Source organism: Prionailurus bengalensis, chromosome A3, assembly GCF_016509475.1.
Source record: "Prionailurus bengalensis isolate Pbe53 chromosome A3, Fcat_Pben_1.1_paternal_pri, whole genome shotgun sequence".
NCBI classification, from domain to species: Eukaryota; Metazoa; Chordata; class Mammalia; order Carnivora; family Felidae; genus Prionailurus; species Prionailurus bengalensis.
Genome location: NC_057354.1, coordinates 57,630,302 through 57,645,112, shown reverse-complemented (window position 1 = coordinate 57,645,112; position 14,811 = coordinate 57,630,302). Strand labels below are relative to the sequence as shown.

The 14,811-nt window shown below is 41.5% G+C and overlaps 1 protein-coding gene across 1 annotated transcript in view; it reads left to right on the top strand.

The window, feature by feature from the left end:
* The window catches only part of SLC9A4 (solute carrier family 9 member A4), a 67,035-nt gene that overhangs the window by 22,526 nt on the left and 29,698 nt on the right, over window positions 1–14,811 (top strand). The window contains exons 3-4 of the mRNA XM_043603056.1: window positions 11,509–11,768; window positions 12,946–13,163. Of these exons, the coding sequence (XP_043458991.1) occupies window positions 11,509–11,768; window positions 12,946–13,163 (478 nt within the window). The remainder of the gene's footprint in view (window positions 1–11,508; window positions 11,769–12,945; window positions 13,164–14,811) is intronic.

The window sequence follows — 14,811 nt, the reverse complement described above, 5'->3', positions numbered from 1 at the left end:
ATTAAATATTAATGGACCAATGCTCCAGCGAAAAACTGAGATTACCAGAATTGATTATAAAACAAGATTCAAATGTATTCTATTTATAAGAAACACAACATAATTATAAAGATGCAAATAAGTTGAAAGTAGATGAATGAAAAAGATGCACCAGGCAAATAGTAAGCATAAGAATGCTGGTGTGGCCATGTTAATATCAGCTAAAATAGATATCACAAGGAGTGATCACTTTCTAACTCACATTGCAAGGTCGATTCCACCCTAATACAAAAATGAGGCAAAGATAATGCAAAGAAACTACACACCCATATTCATCATGAATATAGTCCAAAAATACTTAAGGAAAAAATTAGCAAATCAAATTCAGCAATATATAAAAAGAATAGTAAATCCAGACGACCAAATGTACCAGACCAGAAAATGCAAGTTTAACATTGGAAAAAAATCTATGAATGTAATCCACACTGTAAACAGGATTAATGATTGTATCATTAGATGAAGAAAACCACTGGACAAAAATTCAGCACCCATTTATGATAAGAAACTCCTAGCAAGATAGAAAGAGTAAGTAACTTCTTCGATCTGACAAAGCATATTTATGAAAAACCAGAGTTAACCTCATACTTAAGGGTATTCACTCTCAACACTTCTATTTATTAAGCAAGAAATAAAAAAGCATTAATACAAGATCACTAAGGAAGCAGTATTTGTGGAATACTGTTATTTCTTTATTTGTGGCAGACATGCTGACTTATGTAGGAAATCCTCAAGATGAAAGCAACTACTAGAATTAATAGGTAAGTTTAGCAAGGTCACAGGACATAGGGCTAATGTACAGAAATCAACAGCACTTTAATATAGTAGTGGCAAATGACTTTAAATACTAGCAGTAAAAGGATATTTCAAAATTCCACTTATAAGTACTGTCAAAATGAAAATTCATAGAAGCAGATTCAACAAAGATGTGCAAGACAAGAACTTTTCACTGAATATTATAGAACATTGCTGGCACGATTTAGAAGACCTAAATAATATCATATTTGTTAATGGAATATTCAATATTATTAGAGAGTACAGCTTTCTCTTAACTGACCTGTAAATTCAATAAAATCCAATCAAAATCCCAAAAATTTTTTTTGTAGAAATTGACAAGCTGATCTTAAAATCTGACTGCAAGTTCAAATGATATTAAATGCACAAAGCAATTTTTAAAAAGAAGAACAAAGACAAAAGATTTATTTGAAGTTTACTATAATGCCACAATAATAATAAAGCAATAAAATCACAATATTGATCAAACAATAGATATGACATCATGGGGGAAAATAGAGAGTCCTGAAATAGACTTGCACATATATGATCAATTAATTTTTGGCAAACGAACCAATGAAAAAGAAAGACATTGTGCCGATACTATGGGCATCCAGGTAGAAAAATATGAGAATTACCCTGTACCTCAAACCAAATTCAAAAATTAGCACAAACTGTATTGTAGTCTAAATGTACAATTTGAAATTATAAATGTCATGGAAGAAAAAAAATCTTCATGATCTTGGAGTAGACAAAGGCAGAAAAAAACACAAGTAACAGAAGTAAAAAGATAATAAATTGGATTTTGTAAAAAAAAATTTTTGATACTCAAAATACACAGTTCGGTAAACAAAAACGTAAGCCACAGAATAGGAGTCAGTGTTCACTATGCATATATCTCAGAAAAGACTTATATCCAAGATAAATAATTTTCTAACTTAATAGTAAGAATATAAATAACTCAAAAATGGTAAAAGATTTGAAAAGATATATCATAAAGCATAAAATATAAGTGGTCAATAAGTACATAATTTGTTCAACATCTTTCATACTCAAGAAAATGCAAATTACAATCACAATGAAATGATACTACACACCCATTAGAGTCTCTAGAATTATAAAGATTGACAATATCAAGTGTTGACAAGGATATGGAACAACTGGAAATCTCATACATTTCTGGTGGGAATGGAAAATGATCCAATGACTTTGAAAAACAATTTGGCAGTAGCTCTAGACTGGATGTTCATGCCCCTCCCCCAAATTCATATGTTGAAATCTAATTCCCAATTTGATAGTATTAGAAAGTGGGACCTTTGGAAAGTGACAAGGTCATGAGTGTGGAGTCCTCATGAATGGGGTTAATGCCCTTTATAAAAGAGACACCAGAGAGCTAACTTGTCCTTTCTGCCATGTGAGGGCACAGGGAAGAAAAGCTGTGTAAGAACCAGGAAATGAGCTCTTGCAAGACACCAGGGCGTTGATCTTCGACTCACCAATTTCTCCAGAACTGTGAGAAAAAAACTTCTGTTGTTTATAAGCCACCCGGATTATGATATTCTATTACAGCAGACTGTATGGACTAAGCAGTTTCTTAAAATTGTAACTTGTATGTACCACACTCCCTAGTCATTTGACTCTTAGGTATATATCAAAGAGAAATGGAAACATAAGTCTACACAAAAGACTTGTAGGTAAATGTTCATAGCAGTTTTATATATATTCCATTAGTAGGAACTGGGTGGTGGGAGAAGCAGGGAACAAATGTCCTTCAACAGGTGAATGGGAGAGCAAAATGTACTTTAACCATCTAATGGAATACTTCTCAGTACTAAAAAGGAATGAACCCCTGAAACCTCTAACAACCTCCCCAAAACATTTTGCTGAGCTAAAGAAGCCACATAAGAGACCATACTTTGTTATTCAATTTATATCAAATGCAAATTAATCTATAGTGGCAATAGTGTAGCAGTGGTTTCCTGGGGTCAGGGATAGAGGGAAGGAAGGACTTCAAAAGAGTAATAAAGAACCTCTCTGGGTTCGTGGAATTGTTTCCATTTCTTGACCGCGGTGGTGATTTTATAGGTATATGCAATGGTCAGAATATATTCATTTTAGATGAAATTTACCATACATAAATTACTCCTCATTAAATCTGACAAAGAAAAAAAAAACATCAGCACATTTGAAAATAGTTCTCCATCTCTGCTAAGACTTGGTTGGTGGGCTCGTGCTTTTAGCCATTATTTTGTGTGTTGAAAGGGTTTTGCAAACTTACGCAGTGGTATTTGTTAAAGGGTCGTCATAATTATGACCTTGGGAGGTTTGGTGAACTCCTTAAAGGCAACATAGAAGGACCATTTCCTGAGCCACCTTCTCTGTTTCGTTTTACAACATCGTTTCTGACACCAAATGTATGGGTGCATTTCCCTCTTCCAGGCAATTCTCCAACTCTCCAGACACCAACCTGGTTTTCTACAATTTAATTCAATTCTGACACTAATTCTGAATTAACACAGACCCTACAGGTTAAGGGCTCAGTCCCGTACAACGGTCCCCTAATTGATGTCTGTCCCCATTACAGACATCAATTGCAAGTCTGGGCCACCCATACTTCTGACTGACTGGCTGTAAAATTGGGGTTCCCACAACCCTCTTCTCAGGTTTAGTAATTTGCTAGAATAGCTCACAGAACTCAGAAAAGCAGTTTGTTTGGTTACCAGTTCATTATAACGGATGTAACTGAGGGAGAGCCAAATGGAAGAGAGACAGAGAGCAAAGCATGGGGGGAGGGGTGCAGGGCTTCCATGTCCTCTCCAGGCATGCCACCCTCCCAGGACCCACCTGGACGCTTTCTTACCCTGGTTGTTTAGGGTTTTCCAGAGGTTCCGTTACATAGGCGTGGTTGATTAAATCACTGGCCTTTGGTTATTGAACTCAGTCACTAACCCCTCTCCTCTCCCTGTAAGTCATGGGGTGGGGATGGAAGGTACAGGCTTCTAAACACTTGCTTGGTTCTTCTGGCAACCAGTCCACCTCCAGAACCTATCTGGGACCCAGGCAAGAGTTACTTCATTAGCATAAACTCAGCTGTCGTTGAAAATGGTCCACTATGAATAACAAAGGATGTTCAGCTCACTCAGAAAATGACAAGATTTTTAGGGGCGCCTGGGTGGCACAGTCGGTTAAGCGTCCGACTTCAGCCAGGTCACGATCTCGCGGTCCGTGAGTTCGAGCCCCGCGTCAGGCTCTGGGCTGATGGCTCAGAGCCTGGAGCCTGTTTCTGATTCTGTGTCTCCCTCTCTCTCTGCCCCTCCCCCGTTCATGCTCTGTCTCTCTCTGTCCCAAAAATAAACGTTGAAAAAAAAAATTAAAAAAAAAAAAAGAAAATGACAAGATTTTTTAGGAATTCTGTACCAAGTACTGGGGACAAAAACATATATATATATATATGTATATATATATATATATATATATATATATACATATATATATATACACATGTATATATATATGTATATATATATATTTTTTCCTGTTATATCACAATATTGCACCTCCACCCTGAGTGAAGAGGGTAAATCTAATCTTGTTTCCATGAATGCCATGGGCACTTTTGAGATTTAGCATTGGCCGAGATTTCCTCTCCAACATGTGAAAAATACACACACGACTGTGATTGAAATGAGTCCAAAGACAATCTTTTACAACTGTAATGACATCCAGAGCCGTGTAATTTGAAAGATAAGAATTGTTTTTCATGTAGTCATATGGATTGTGTCTGTAAATGTAGTCTTCTTAAATTATATGTACTACTTTAGCTTCTGAAACTACCATGGCATCTTTCTGGCAGGGCATACTGGTGTCCAGAGACAGGGCTGGCCCAACTGACTTTCCCAGACCCTTGCAACAGACTGGGTAGCTACTTATAACCTGGAGAGCTATGCAGAGGAGTTTTGTTTGTGGCAACAACATGCAAATCTTTGAGTCTTAATCATATCCCCCATGTTTCCTCTGGATTTGAGAGTCAAATCAACTCCCAAGTCCCACTAACACGCATTCAAACCTGCCTTTTTGGGGCCTTGTGGAATGTCTGGTTCCTCATCTTGGCTCCACTTCTTGGGATGTGAGCACATTTCCAAAGTGCAACATGCAGGGCTTCTAGGACCTGCACGTGGGTTGCTCCAAGGTCAAACAGAAGGTAAAGCTGGACTAAATAAACTCACTGAGTTGGGATACAACCACTAAGCTTCTTTTGCATGCATTTTGAGAATTTAAGTTACAATTTTCTTTCACTCAGCCAGGATTTTTCTTAGAACCTGGCTTCCCTTCGCTTAAATAAAAGAGACCAATATTATAACTGTTTGGTAAAAACATGGTGGTTACACAAACAGATCGCTAGATATTGTGCAGGTCAGCCACGTACCGGACATTCAAAGGGCATTAGACGCACAAAAGATTTATAGGGGAAACTCCCGTAAGAGAAGATGGGGACGGAGCTCGGAGAGACAGGGAGCCTCAGACCACCGTGCAGAATGACCCCAGGAAACTGGGTGGGAATGTCTGACTGTATTTCTGAGAGAGTTTATCAAGCCCAGCGGGAGTCTTCAGGGCTAAGAACACCCATCAGAGGAATCCTGCACCTTCCAAGATTAGGTCTGCCACAGTGCCCTGCCACGCCAGGTCCTTGGCTAAGGGCAGCAGGGGAAATCAAGGTACAGTGGCTGGTTGCTCAGTTTCATTCCCTGAAGTCAGACACCTGAGGGGTCCTGACTGCCCAAAATAGAGAAGTAGATGGTAGATGCCAGGCAGATAGATAGACGATGGATGGATAGATGGATGGATGGATGGATGGACAGATGGTTGGATGGATAGACAGATGATAGATAGATAGATAGACAGGCAGACAGACAAGCAGGATTAGAAAGGATATATACATGTGTGTTTATATAATGTTACACATTTACATATGTATTTATAAATATATTTACATATACACTATAATATATATATGTAATATTTAGAGTGGCTTTCTCTGGGAAGGACTGGGTTTGTGGGGATTTTCCTCTGAACTTTTATATTTTCTAAAATTTCTGCACATCAGCATGCATATTCTTTTTTTTTAAGTTTATTTATTTATTTTGAGACAGAGAGAGAGAAAGCGCACATGCACAAGTGGGGGAGGGGCAGAGAGAAAGAGAGACAGAACCCCAAGTAGGCTCTGCACCATCAGTGCAGAGCGCGATGTGAGGCTTGAACTAACAAATCTCGAGATCATGACCTGAGCTGAGATCAAGAGTCAGATGCTTAACTGACTGCACTACCCAGGTGCCCCAGCAGCATGTGTATTCTTAAGCAAATCTGGTTTGAAATTTGAGCAAGACTCTCCCTCTCTCTTTTTAAGGCAATTCCTTTCCTAATTGCAGAGATGTACAGGGCTCATGGTGGGTATGTGTGTCCTCGCTTGAGCCAATTTGCACCAAGCTTTTTGCTTCTTCTCTTTCACCTTCCCCATCTTCTTCTCTTCTAGCAGATGATACACTAGAAGCATCTCTTTGGGAGAGGAAGCAAGCCTATTTATAATCTTCTGCCCACACTCCAATATCTAAGCAAGCTTGTCGGTTACTGGCTACTAATTGCATTAAAAGGCAGGAACTAATCCAGACCCTGAAAACGTGTGCCCTAAGCTCTCTAAAGAAATAGAGTGGATCAAGAGAAGACAGGCCACAGATTAGGACCTCATGAAATTCAAAATGAAGTTGCGCCCTGAGAGATTTACAATGAAAATCTGCTAGTCCATAACACAAGTTAATTTCATTGGAAGGTCATTTTGCTTATAGAAGCTGTACTGGATTGAATAGTGCCCCCCCAAAATTCATGTTCCACCCAGAATCCCAAGATGGGATCTTATCTGGAAATAGTTCTTTGCAGATACAATTAGTAAAGATGAGCTACACTGGGCTAAGGGAGGCCCTAAGTCCAGTGACTAGTCTCCTTGTAAGAAGACAATGTGAAGGCATGGAGGAGAAGGAAAGGCCATAGGTAGACAATGGCAGAGACTGGAATGGTGTTTCCACAAGTCAAGGAACACCGAGCTTGCCAACAACCCACCAGAAACCAAGAAGAAGCAAAGACATATCCTCTCCTAGAGCCTTGACAAGGAGTGTGGCCCTGTCAACACCTTGACGGCAGACTTCTGGCCTCTGGGGCACTTAATCTTATTCAACAGAGTAAGTTTCTGTTGACGGAAGCCATCCAAGCTTGTGGTATTTTGGTGCAGCCACTCCAGGAAACTCTTACTTGGGGGGATGTGTCAAAGCTGTACTGGGAAGGGAAGGTGCCTGTGAACCTGTGAGCAGAGGGGACACTGCACACCCTCCTCGTGTCCCTTGTCCCCATTCAACGAAGTCCATTAGTGCTATATCTAGCACCCTATGTGAGGATTAGTGATGACAGAGCTACTTTGAGGACTGTCCTCTCTGCCAACTCACATTCCAAAGCCAAAAGCCATTCTGTACTGGATAATATTGTTTTCTTCTTGAAATTCTCTTTATTAAAGGTATTATTGTTCCCAGGGCTAGAGGATGTCGAGGCTGAAATTTCTATTTAAAGGTAAGTGCTCACAGCTGTGAGGGCCATGCAGGAACAGGAAACCACACAACCCATTGTCATTTCCGTAACATCAGGGCAGTATAAAAGAGTCAAAAAAAAAAAAAAAAAAAAGGGTCCAAAAGGATCTTTAAGGGAAGATTAAATGGAACAAAATTGGAGGCTGTAAAATGGCAGAGTGCATGAGAATTCCTTATACACAAAAGTACCATCATATTTTAAGACCCATTATTAGGAAAACCCCAAAACAACAAATGACTTTCAGCTTTCAACTCACAAATTTCCAGAAAAAACAGAGAACTACTTGTGGGTTTTTTCCATTTATTATCTTTTGAATTGATTTTTTTTCTGTTTAACTCTCCTTCTTCATAACTCAGTATACAAAGACTAAATGTGTAAAGTCACCACTCCTGCAATATCTTGTAGCAAAACCCTCTTATCTTAAAGAAGGTAATATACAGTCTGTGGTTCAGAAAGGAAATTCAAGTCCAGAGATTCTATAGGGAAAAAGTAGGGCCAGACAAGAGCATTTTCCCAGTGAACAGCTATATTTGGCACCCAAGGATCCAAACCAGGTTAAGGAAGAATGGAATGGATTTCCAAGAGAAGTAGGCAGGAAGCAAGATCTGAGGTATCATTGTAGGAAGGAATCTCTCCACACTTGGCCCAATGAGGTGCACCCTGTGTGTGGTTTTTTTTTGCCAGTGGAGGGGACCTGGAAGGGGGGATGGGCAGCATCCAGAGAACAGTATTTAAGTACTGGTTACAGCATAAGCAAGTTGTGTGGTGTTCTGTGGAATGCCCATAGTTATCGCAGTAATCAGCTAAATATGTAAAACTTGAAAGAATGGAATAAACTCTTCTTAGATAAAGAACACCAATTCATCATTCAAAGATGTAGTACAATGGTACATTTTATAGACTGCCAGGAAAGGACATGATATGGGCATAAGGACCCACCCTACCCCAGGTGTCACTGGCTCCTGCCCCAACTCCTACCTCTTATCTCAAGAAATAGACTTAAGTATAAAAGTAGGAGAAATTACTTGTTAACAACTGGACTCCAGAGAAGAATAGTGTCTACACCATTTTGAAAGAGAGAGCATGTATGCAAACAGGGGAGGGGCAGAGAGAGAGGGAGAGAGAGAGAATCCCAAGCAGGCTCTGTGCTGCCATTGCAGAGCCCGACTCAGGGCCGAAACCCACGAACCGTGAAATCATGACCTGAGCCAAAAACTGAGTCGGATGCTTAACCAACTGAGCCACCCAGGTGCCCCACAGGCCACACATTTTTTTTTTCAACGTTTATTTATTTTTGGGACAGAGAGAGACAGAGCATGAATGGGGGAGGGGCAGAGAGAGAGGGAGACACAGAATCAGAAACAGGCTCCAGGCTCTGAGCCATCAGCCCAGAGCCTGACGCAGGGCTCGAACTCACGGACCGCGAGATCGTGACCTGGCTGAAGTTGGACGCTTAACCGATTGCGCCACCCAGGCGCCCCCAGGCCACACATTTTTAAACAATTCTGCTGCAAAAGTTTTCAGATATATCAACCGAAATTTAAAACCTGTTTGTCGGGGTGCCTGGGTGGCTTGGTTGGTTAAGCGTCTGACTTCAGCTCAGGTCATGATCTCACGGTCGGTGAGTTCGAGCCCCGTGTCGGGCTCTGTACTGACAGCTCAGAGCCTGGAGCCTGTTTCAGCTTCTGTGTCTCCCTCTCTCTCTGCCCCTCCCCTGTTCATGCTCTGTCTCTCTCTGTCTCAAAAATAAATAAATGTTAAAAAAAAAAATTGAAAAAAAAACCTGTTTGTCGATCCCATTTTTTTTCTTTCTCCTTCCAACTTTATTGAGATATAATTGACATATACCGTCAAGTAAATCTGGATAAGATGTTTTATCTCCACACAGAAATGGACAACAAAATGTATTAACAGTTTACATGGTGACCCTAGGGTGCCCATGGACAGAGATACTCGCTATAGTCCAGCCGCTCGTTCTGTTTCTGCTACTGGAGAATGACCTCACTCAAACAAATGTGAGGCACTCCTTAGAAAAAAAAATGCAAATAAGATGAAATGGGGCTTTGCTTTAAATATACCTTGATGGCTTATGATTGTGAACCTAACAAGAAGCCAGCTTAGGCTTCTTCATTGCCCATCTCTGTCAGATAACAACAATCTTTTATCATAAAGGTGATGTCACTGGGGTGGGGGGCAAAGCAGACCTGGAAGGGCCGGGACTGGGAAAAGGGCTGGGGAAGGAATGGCAGATTGAAGACCATGGGCAGGGGGTCAGCGTGTACACAAAGCAGCCAGGAGTTCTGGTAAGCCCTGTGGGTGAAGCCAAAGCCAGAATGCAAAAGCTGTCGGGGAATCTTGAAGGACACTGAGTGTTTCAGTAAGGACAGACCAAGACCAATTGGGGGGATGAACAGGTCAGAGTGAAGCGGAAGGCACAGGCTTAGGCAAGTCTCGCAATTTGCAGAGTGGGGGATCATTCCAGAGGTCAGGCTAGAACAGAGTGTGAGCTGGGGAAATGAATGGGATATAGACTGAGGGACTGCCCACTCCTGTGATTCTGCACACAGAATATAATCACTGACCCTGTTTCCTGGAGTTATAGCTTCTGCTCCTGCTCTGATATACATATACATATATATATATATATATATATATATATGTATATATATACGTGTATATATATATATATATATATATACACGTATATATATATATTTTTTTTTCTAGTATAGGTAGGTGCTATGGTTTATCAGGACTCTTCAGGGCCTGATAGTCTCAAAGGCCTTCGTTTTCTGCAGAGATCTTACTTTACCTGTTCTGTGTGTTTCATTAACTGTGTGGCAGCCACCTCTTTTCAGAAGCTCAGTCTAACTTCTGGGCTGTCAAGTACATGAATTAGTGATCCCTAGATCACTGTGATTTCAAATAAGTGTTGACGTGAGTAGAGACCTAGCAGGCAAATTGGAAGCGTGTATCACATGGGGGCTCAAGTCCTTTGGAGGATTCAGTGAGACACCATATACGGAAAGTGTAGCAGGTGAGGGGCGACTGAGAAATAGAAACCACACAGTAGGTTAGACAGAGATTTTAATATCTCACTGAATCCTCCAAATTGTTAACTCCAATAAAGGAATAGCTGTAAGATATAAGGGGACGCTCCCTGGCATGCTAGGACTGAGAGATGGCTCCCCTAAAGAAGGACAGACTCGGAAGGGGTTCAGTTCTCACCGGGGAAGGTGTGGATGGGCCACTGGGCAGCAGAGAAGCTGGCTGGTTTTGCCAGAGGAGGTGGTATGGAGCTGCTGGGCAAACAACAAGTCACCATCAGGAGGGCAGGCAGGGAGCAGGCATCAGCAGTGGGTGGTGCACGGCATGCAGTGCGAGCTGGGCTCAGGCCAGGGCACAGGGAGGTCAGAGGAGCAGTCTGTGTGGACAGGGAAACGGGAGAGGGTTTACAGACAGAGGGCTGCTCACACGGACCCGTGACCACAGCCATGCCGCAGGAGGGCCACGCCAGATTGTCTTCAGCCAGCGGCGTAAGATGACAGAGGAGCCGCTTCCATGCCCTTTGGCCCCGACAGGACCCACAGGAAGTCCTCCCAGTCACATGATGGACTCTTGCCCCTCCCACCGGAAGTTGCTGGAAGCTCCTACCTCCCGCAGGGTCCCTTCAGCGCCCTCTACTGAGAAACCTGTGACATGGTGCTCTCTTGAAAGGAGAAAGAAATTTTGCTGAAGGAATTCCATTGTTTGTAACAGAGCCCGTATAGAAAGGTGCCCTCGGAGCGGGGAGGGAATAAACTGGTAACTGACACAGAGTGTTGAGCCAAGAGACTGGCACAGAGTGGGTGTTCAGTGATTGAAAGCTGTGTTAGACAATTATCCAGTGTCACCGAATACATTTAAATTATTTGGAATACATTTAAAAGTTAACTTTTAGCCCTGTTAATATTCATGGCTGTGTAACTCATTGCTATGTGTTATTTAAGTAGACACGAAGTTAAGAATCTGTGTCAAGTATTTCTCATTTCTAATTTGTTTCTTTTCTTTAATTTTCTTTTTGCCTAGGTCTTATACAATATATTAATTGCCTTCACAAAGATGCATAAATTTGAAGACATCGAGCCTGTCGACATTTTGGCTGGATGTGCCCGATTCGTTATTGTGGGGGTTGGGGGAGTCTTTTTTGGCGTCATTTTTGGGTTCATTTCTGCGTTTATCACACGTTTCACTCAGAATATCTCTGCAATCGAACCACTCATCGTCTTCATGTTCAGCTACCTGTCTTACTTAGCCGCCGAGACACTCTACCTCTCTGGCATCCTGGCGTGAGTATAAACCAAGGACCAACTCTCACAGCAATAAAAGAGAATTTAGGACCACATTGTGTGCACTTGCATCTGAAAAGGCAGGGCTTTGGGCACCAATCCTTAAAGGTATTGCTGGATTCAGGCTTTTTTAGCTTTTGTACAATTGGATTCAGGTCCTTTGCCAAACAAATGTGTTCTCTGAGCATTTGTACTTGCTCTTTTCCTGAATTACCTTAGCATAGCAGAGCATGGCAATTATAAGGTCAATTTCAAAGGCTCAGAAGAGCTGATCCAGGGAAGAACTAGAAGTTCAAGGTTAAAGTCTTATTTCAATAGTTCTTTATTTTTTTTCCTTGAAAAATTCATTATTTTAAAGGGTAGAGGGAAGCATGCCACGAAGGACTGTCATTCCTGAGCTCTGCCTTCTGCTATTTCCCTTAAATCACACCACAGCTCCAGGACTTATCAGTGTGGAATGAAACTAGGTAGATGGGATAAGACCAGAAGTCCAGATTTCTTTTTCCTAATGAAAATATTTGTAAATGTTTATCCTTCCGTAGATCTCGGAATGAGGCTTCTTAACTTGGCTCGCCACATCTGGTCATGTTGTTTTCTCTATGGCATTATCCTCATACCCAGCTACTCAGGCAGAAATATTTAATTTTAGTGTATAGAAATATCTATTTCAATTAAATATAATAGTGTAAAATCTAGATTCACTATTGTCCCACCTACTACTTAGACAAGGCAAAGTTGTATCTCCTCTCCCGCCCCCAACTGCCGCCCACCCCGGACTTCTTAGTGGCTCTAGAACAAAAACATTTTAAATGAAAAATTTCTCATTAAATTCTTGTAAGAAACGTTGCTCAGGTGGAGGAAACGAGAGCCTCGCTGGATCATTTCTTATACCAGAAACAGTTCTGCTTCGGGTTGGTGCATGGTTGATGCCGTGTTCTCGTGAGGAAGTCGTGCCACGCCCACCTTCCCCAACACCCCTCACTTGCGCAAGCCCCTTGGGGAGGGAGAAGAGTAAGAAAGAAAACCCCATGGGGAAAATGCACCCAGAAAGGGGAATGGAGAAGATGCTTTCTCTGGGTAAAAACGGGAAGAGTGTATCTGTGGCATTACCAGTAGGGAGTTATTCGTGGAGGGGCAAAATCTTGTGGCTGCTCCTAAGACTCTGCTCCTTCTGCAGGATCACGGCCTGCGCGGTAACAATGAAGAAGTATGTAGAGGAAAACGTGTCTCAGACGTCCTACACGACCATCAAGTATTTCATGAAGATGCTGAGCAGCGTCAGCGAGACCCTGATCTTCATCTTCATGGGCGTATCCACCGTTGGAAAGAACCACGAGTGGAACTGGGCCTTCATCTGTTTCACCCTGGTCTTCTGCCAGATCTGGAGAGCCATTAGTAAGAGGCAATAGGGCCCCCAAGGGGCTCCTGCCTGCTGCTTTTTGTTTATTTCTCTTCTTCCTTTATGCAGTGTAATGAATGGCCTAAGGAGTGAGGTGAAGCGAACTGGTTTTACTGGTTAAGGGAGTATAGGCACCTTGTAGGGACCTGGAATGGTGTCTGTTTGCTCCCTCAATCAGTTTAGAGCAATTAGTGGCTGATAAGGTTGTGCACTGCAGCAAGGCTGGAGCAAGGAGTTTGTTTTTCTTGCTTATTTGAGGAGAGAACTTTCACATCTACACGTTTAAATATAACTCAATGAATTTCTCCCTTGCTCTTCACTGCTTTGTCAATTTTCCCCTCTTGCACCTTCAATCAGATATAGATTATAAACTGTGAGCATTTACACTTTTATTACAGGAAAAGTGAGATCTCACTAAGTGTATTTTATGGAAGGCAGGTACTGTTAGGAAACCTTCCCCTAAATAATACAGGTGGTTTTGGTTGAAGGTTGTGTTTGATGTAGAAAAACGCAAGGATCAGAAAGTAAATCTTTATTTTTAAAAGTGCTTACTTGGGGCGCCTGGGTGGCGCAGTCGGTTAAGCGTCCGACTTCAGCCAGGTCACGATCTCGCGGTCCGTGAGTTCGAGCCCCGCGTCACGCTCTGGGCTGATGGCTCGGAGCCTGGAGCCTGTTTCCGATTCTGTGTCTCCCTCTCTCTCTCTCTGCCCCTCCCCTGTTCATGCTTTGTCTCTCTCTGTCCCAAAAATAAATAAAAAACGTTGAAAAAAAAAATTTTAAAGTGCTTACTTTAACTAATGAAGGCAACTCTATCATGTAACTGGCATCACCCCTATGAAATATGCCTAATTTAAAAAAATGAGATATCTTTTTTTAAGTTTATTTATTTATTTTGAGAGAGAAAGAAAGCATGAGTGGGGAGAGGCAGAGAAAAAGGGGGAGGGAGAGAATCCCAAGCAGTCTCTGTGCTGTCAGTGTGGAGCCTGATGTGGGGCTCGAACTCACCACCCATGAGATAATGACCTGAGCCAAAGTGAGATGCTTAACCAACTGAGCCACCCAGGTGCCCCCCAAAATGAGATATCTTGACCAAAGGCTACTTATTTACCTTGAACATTCATGTTTTGGGGCTAGCAAGAACATTAAGTATGGGACCACATTATATGTGCTGCCTTTTGATTAGAAGCAGTTTGATTTTAAAATGATTTTGACCAGGATTTGAAGCATTTTCTTAATTGACTTTGACTAACATTTTCAAACCAATTATAATGAAAGATAAATTATGGGAAATGACTGAGAACTTACCTTGAACATATCAATTTTAAATTAATCCCAAGTGGGTTTTAGAATCTAGGAAAGAATAACAAGAATGCAGAAATATTAAAATAGTCATAAAACTTACTCTGAATATATATGCCTGTTAGGGTGCCAGGGGAGAAAGAATTAAGAAAACTATGTTATGTAATTAGGTAAACTTATAATTTCAAATCAAATCATGGCACTGTTACTAACTAGCTATTTGACCTTGGATGGACATTTAACTGCTCCAAATCTTCCTCCTCAGCCACAAAATAGTAGGCATGAACAAATTTCTTGAGTTCCCTTCAGTTCTAATACTCTAATACTCTCTAATGTCAAGAGAAG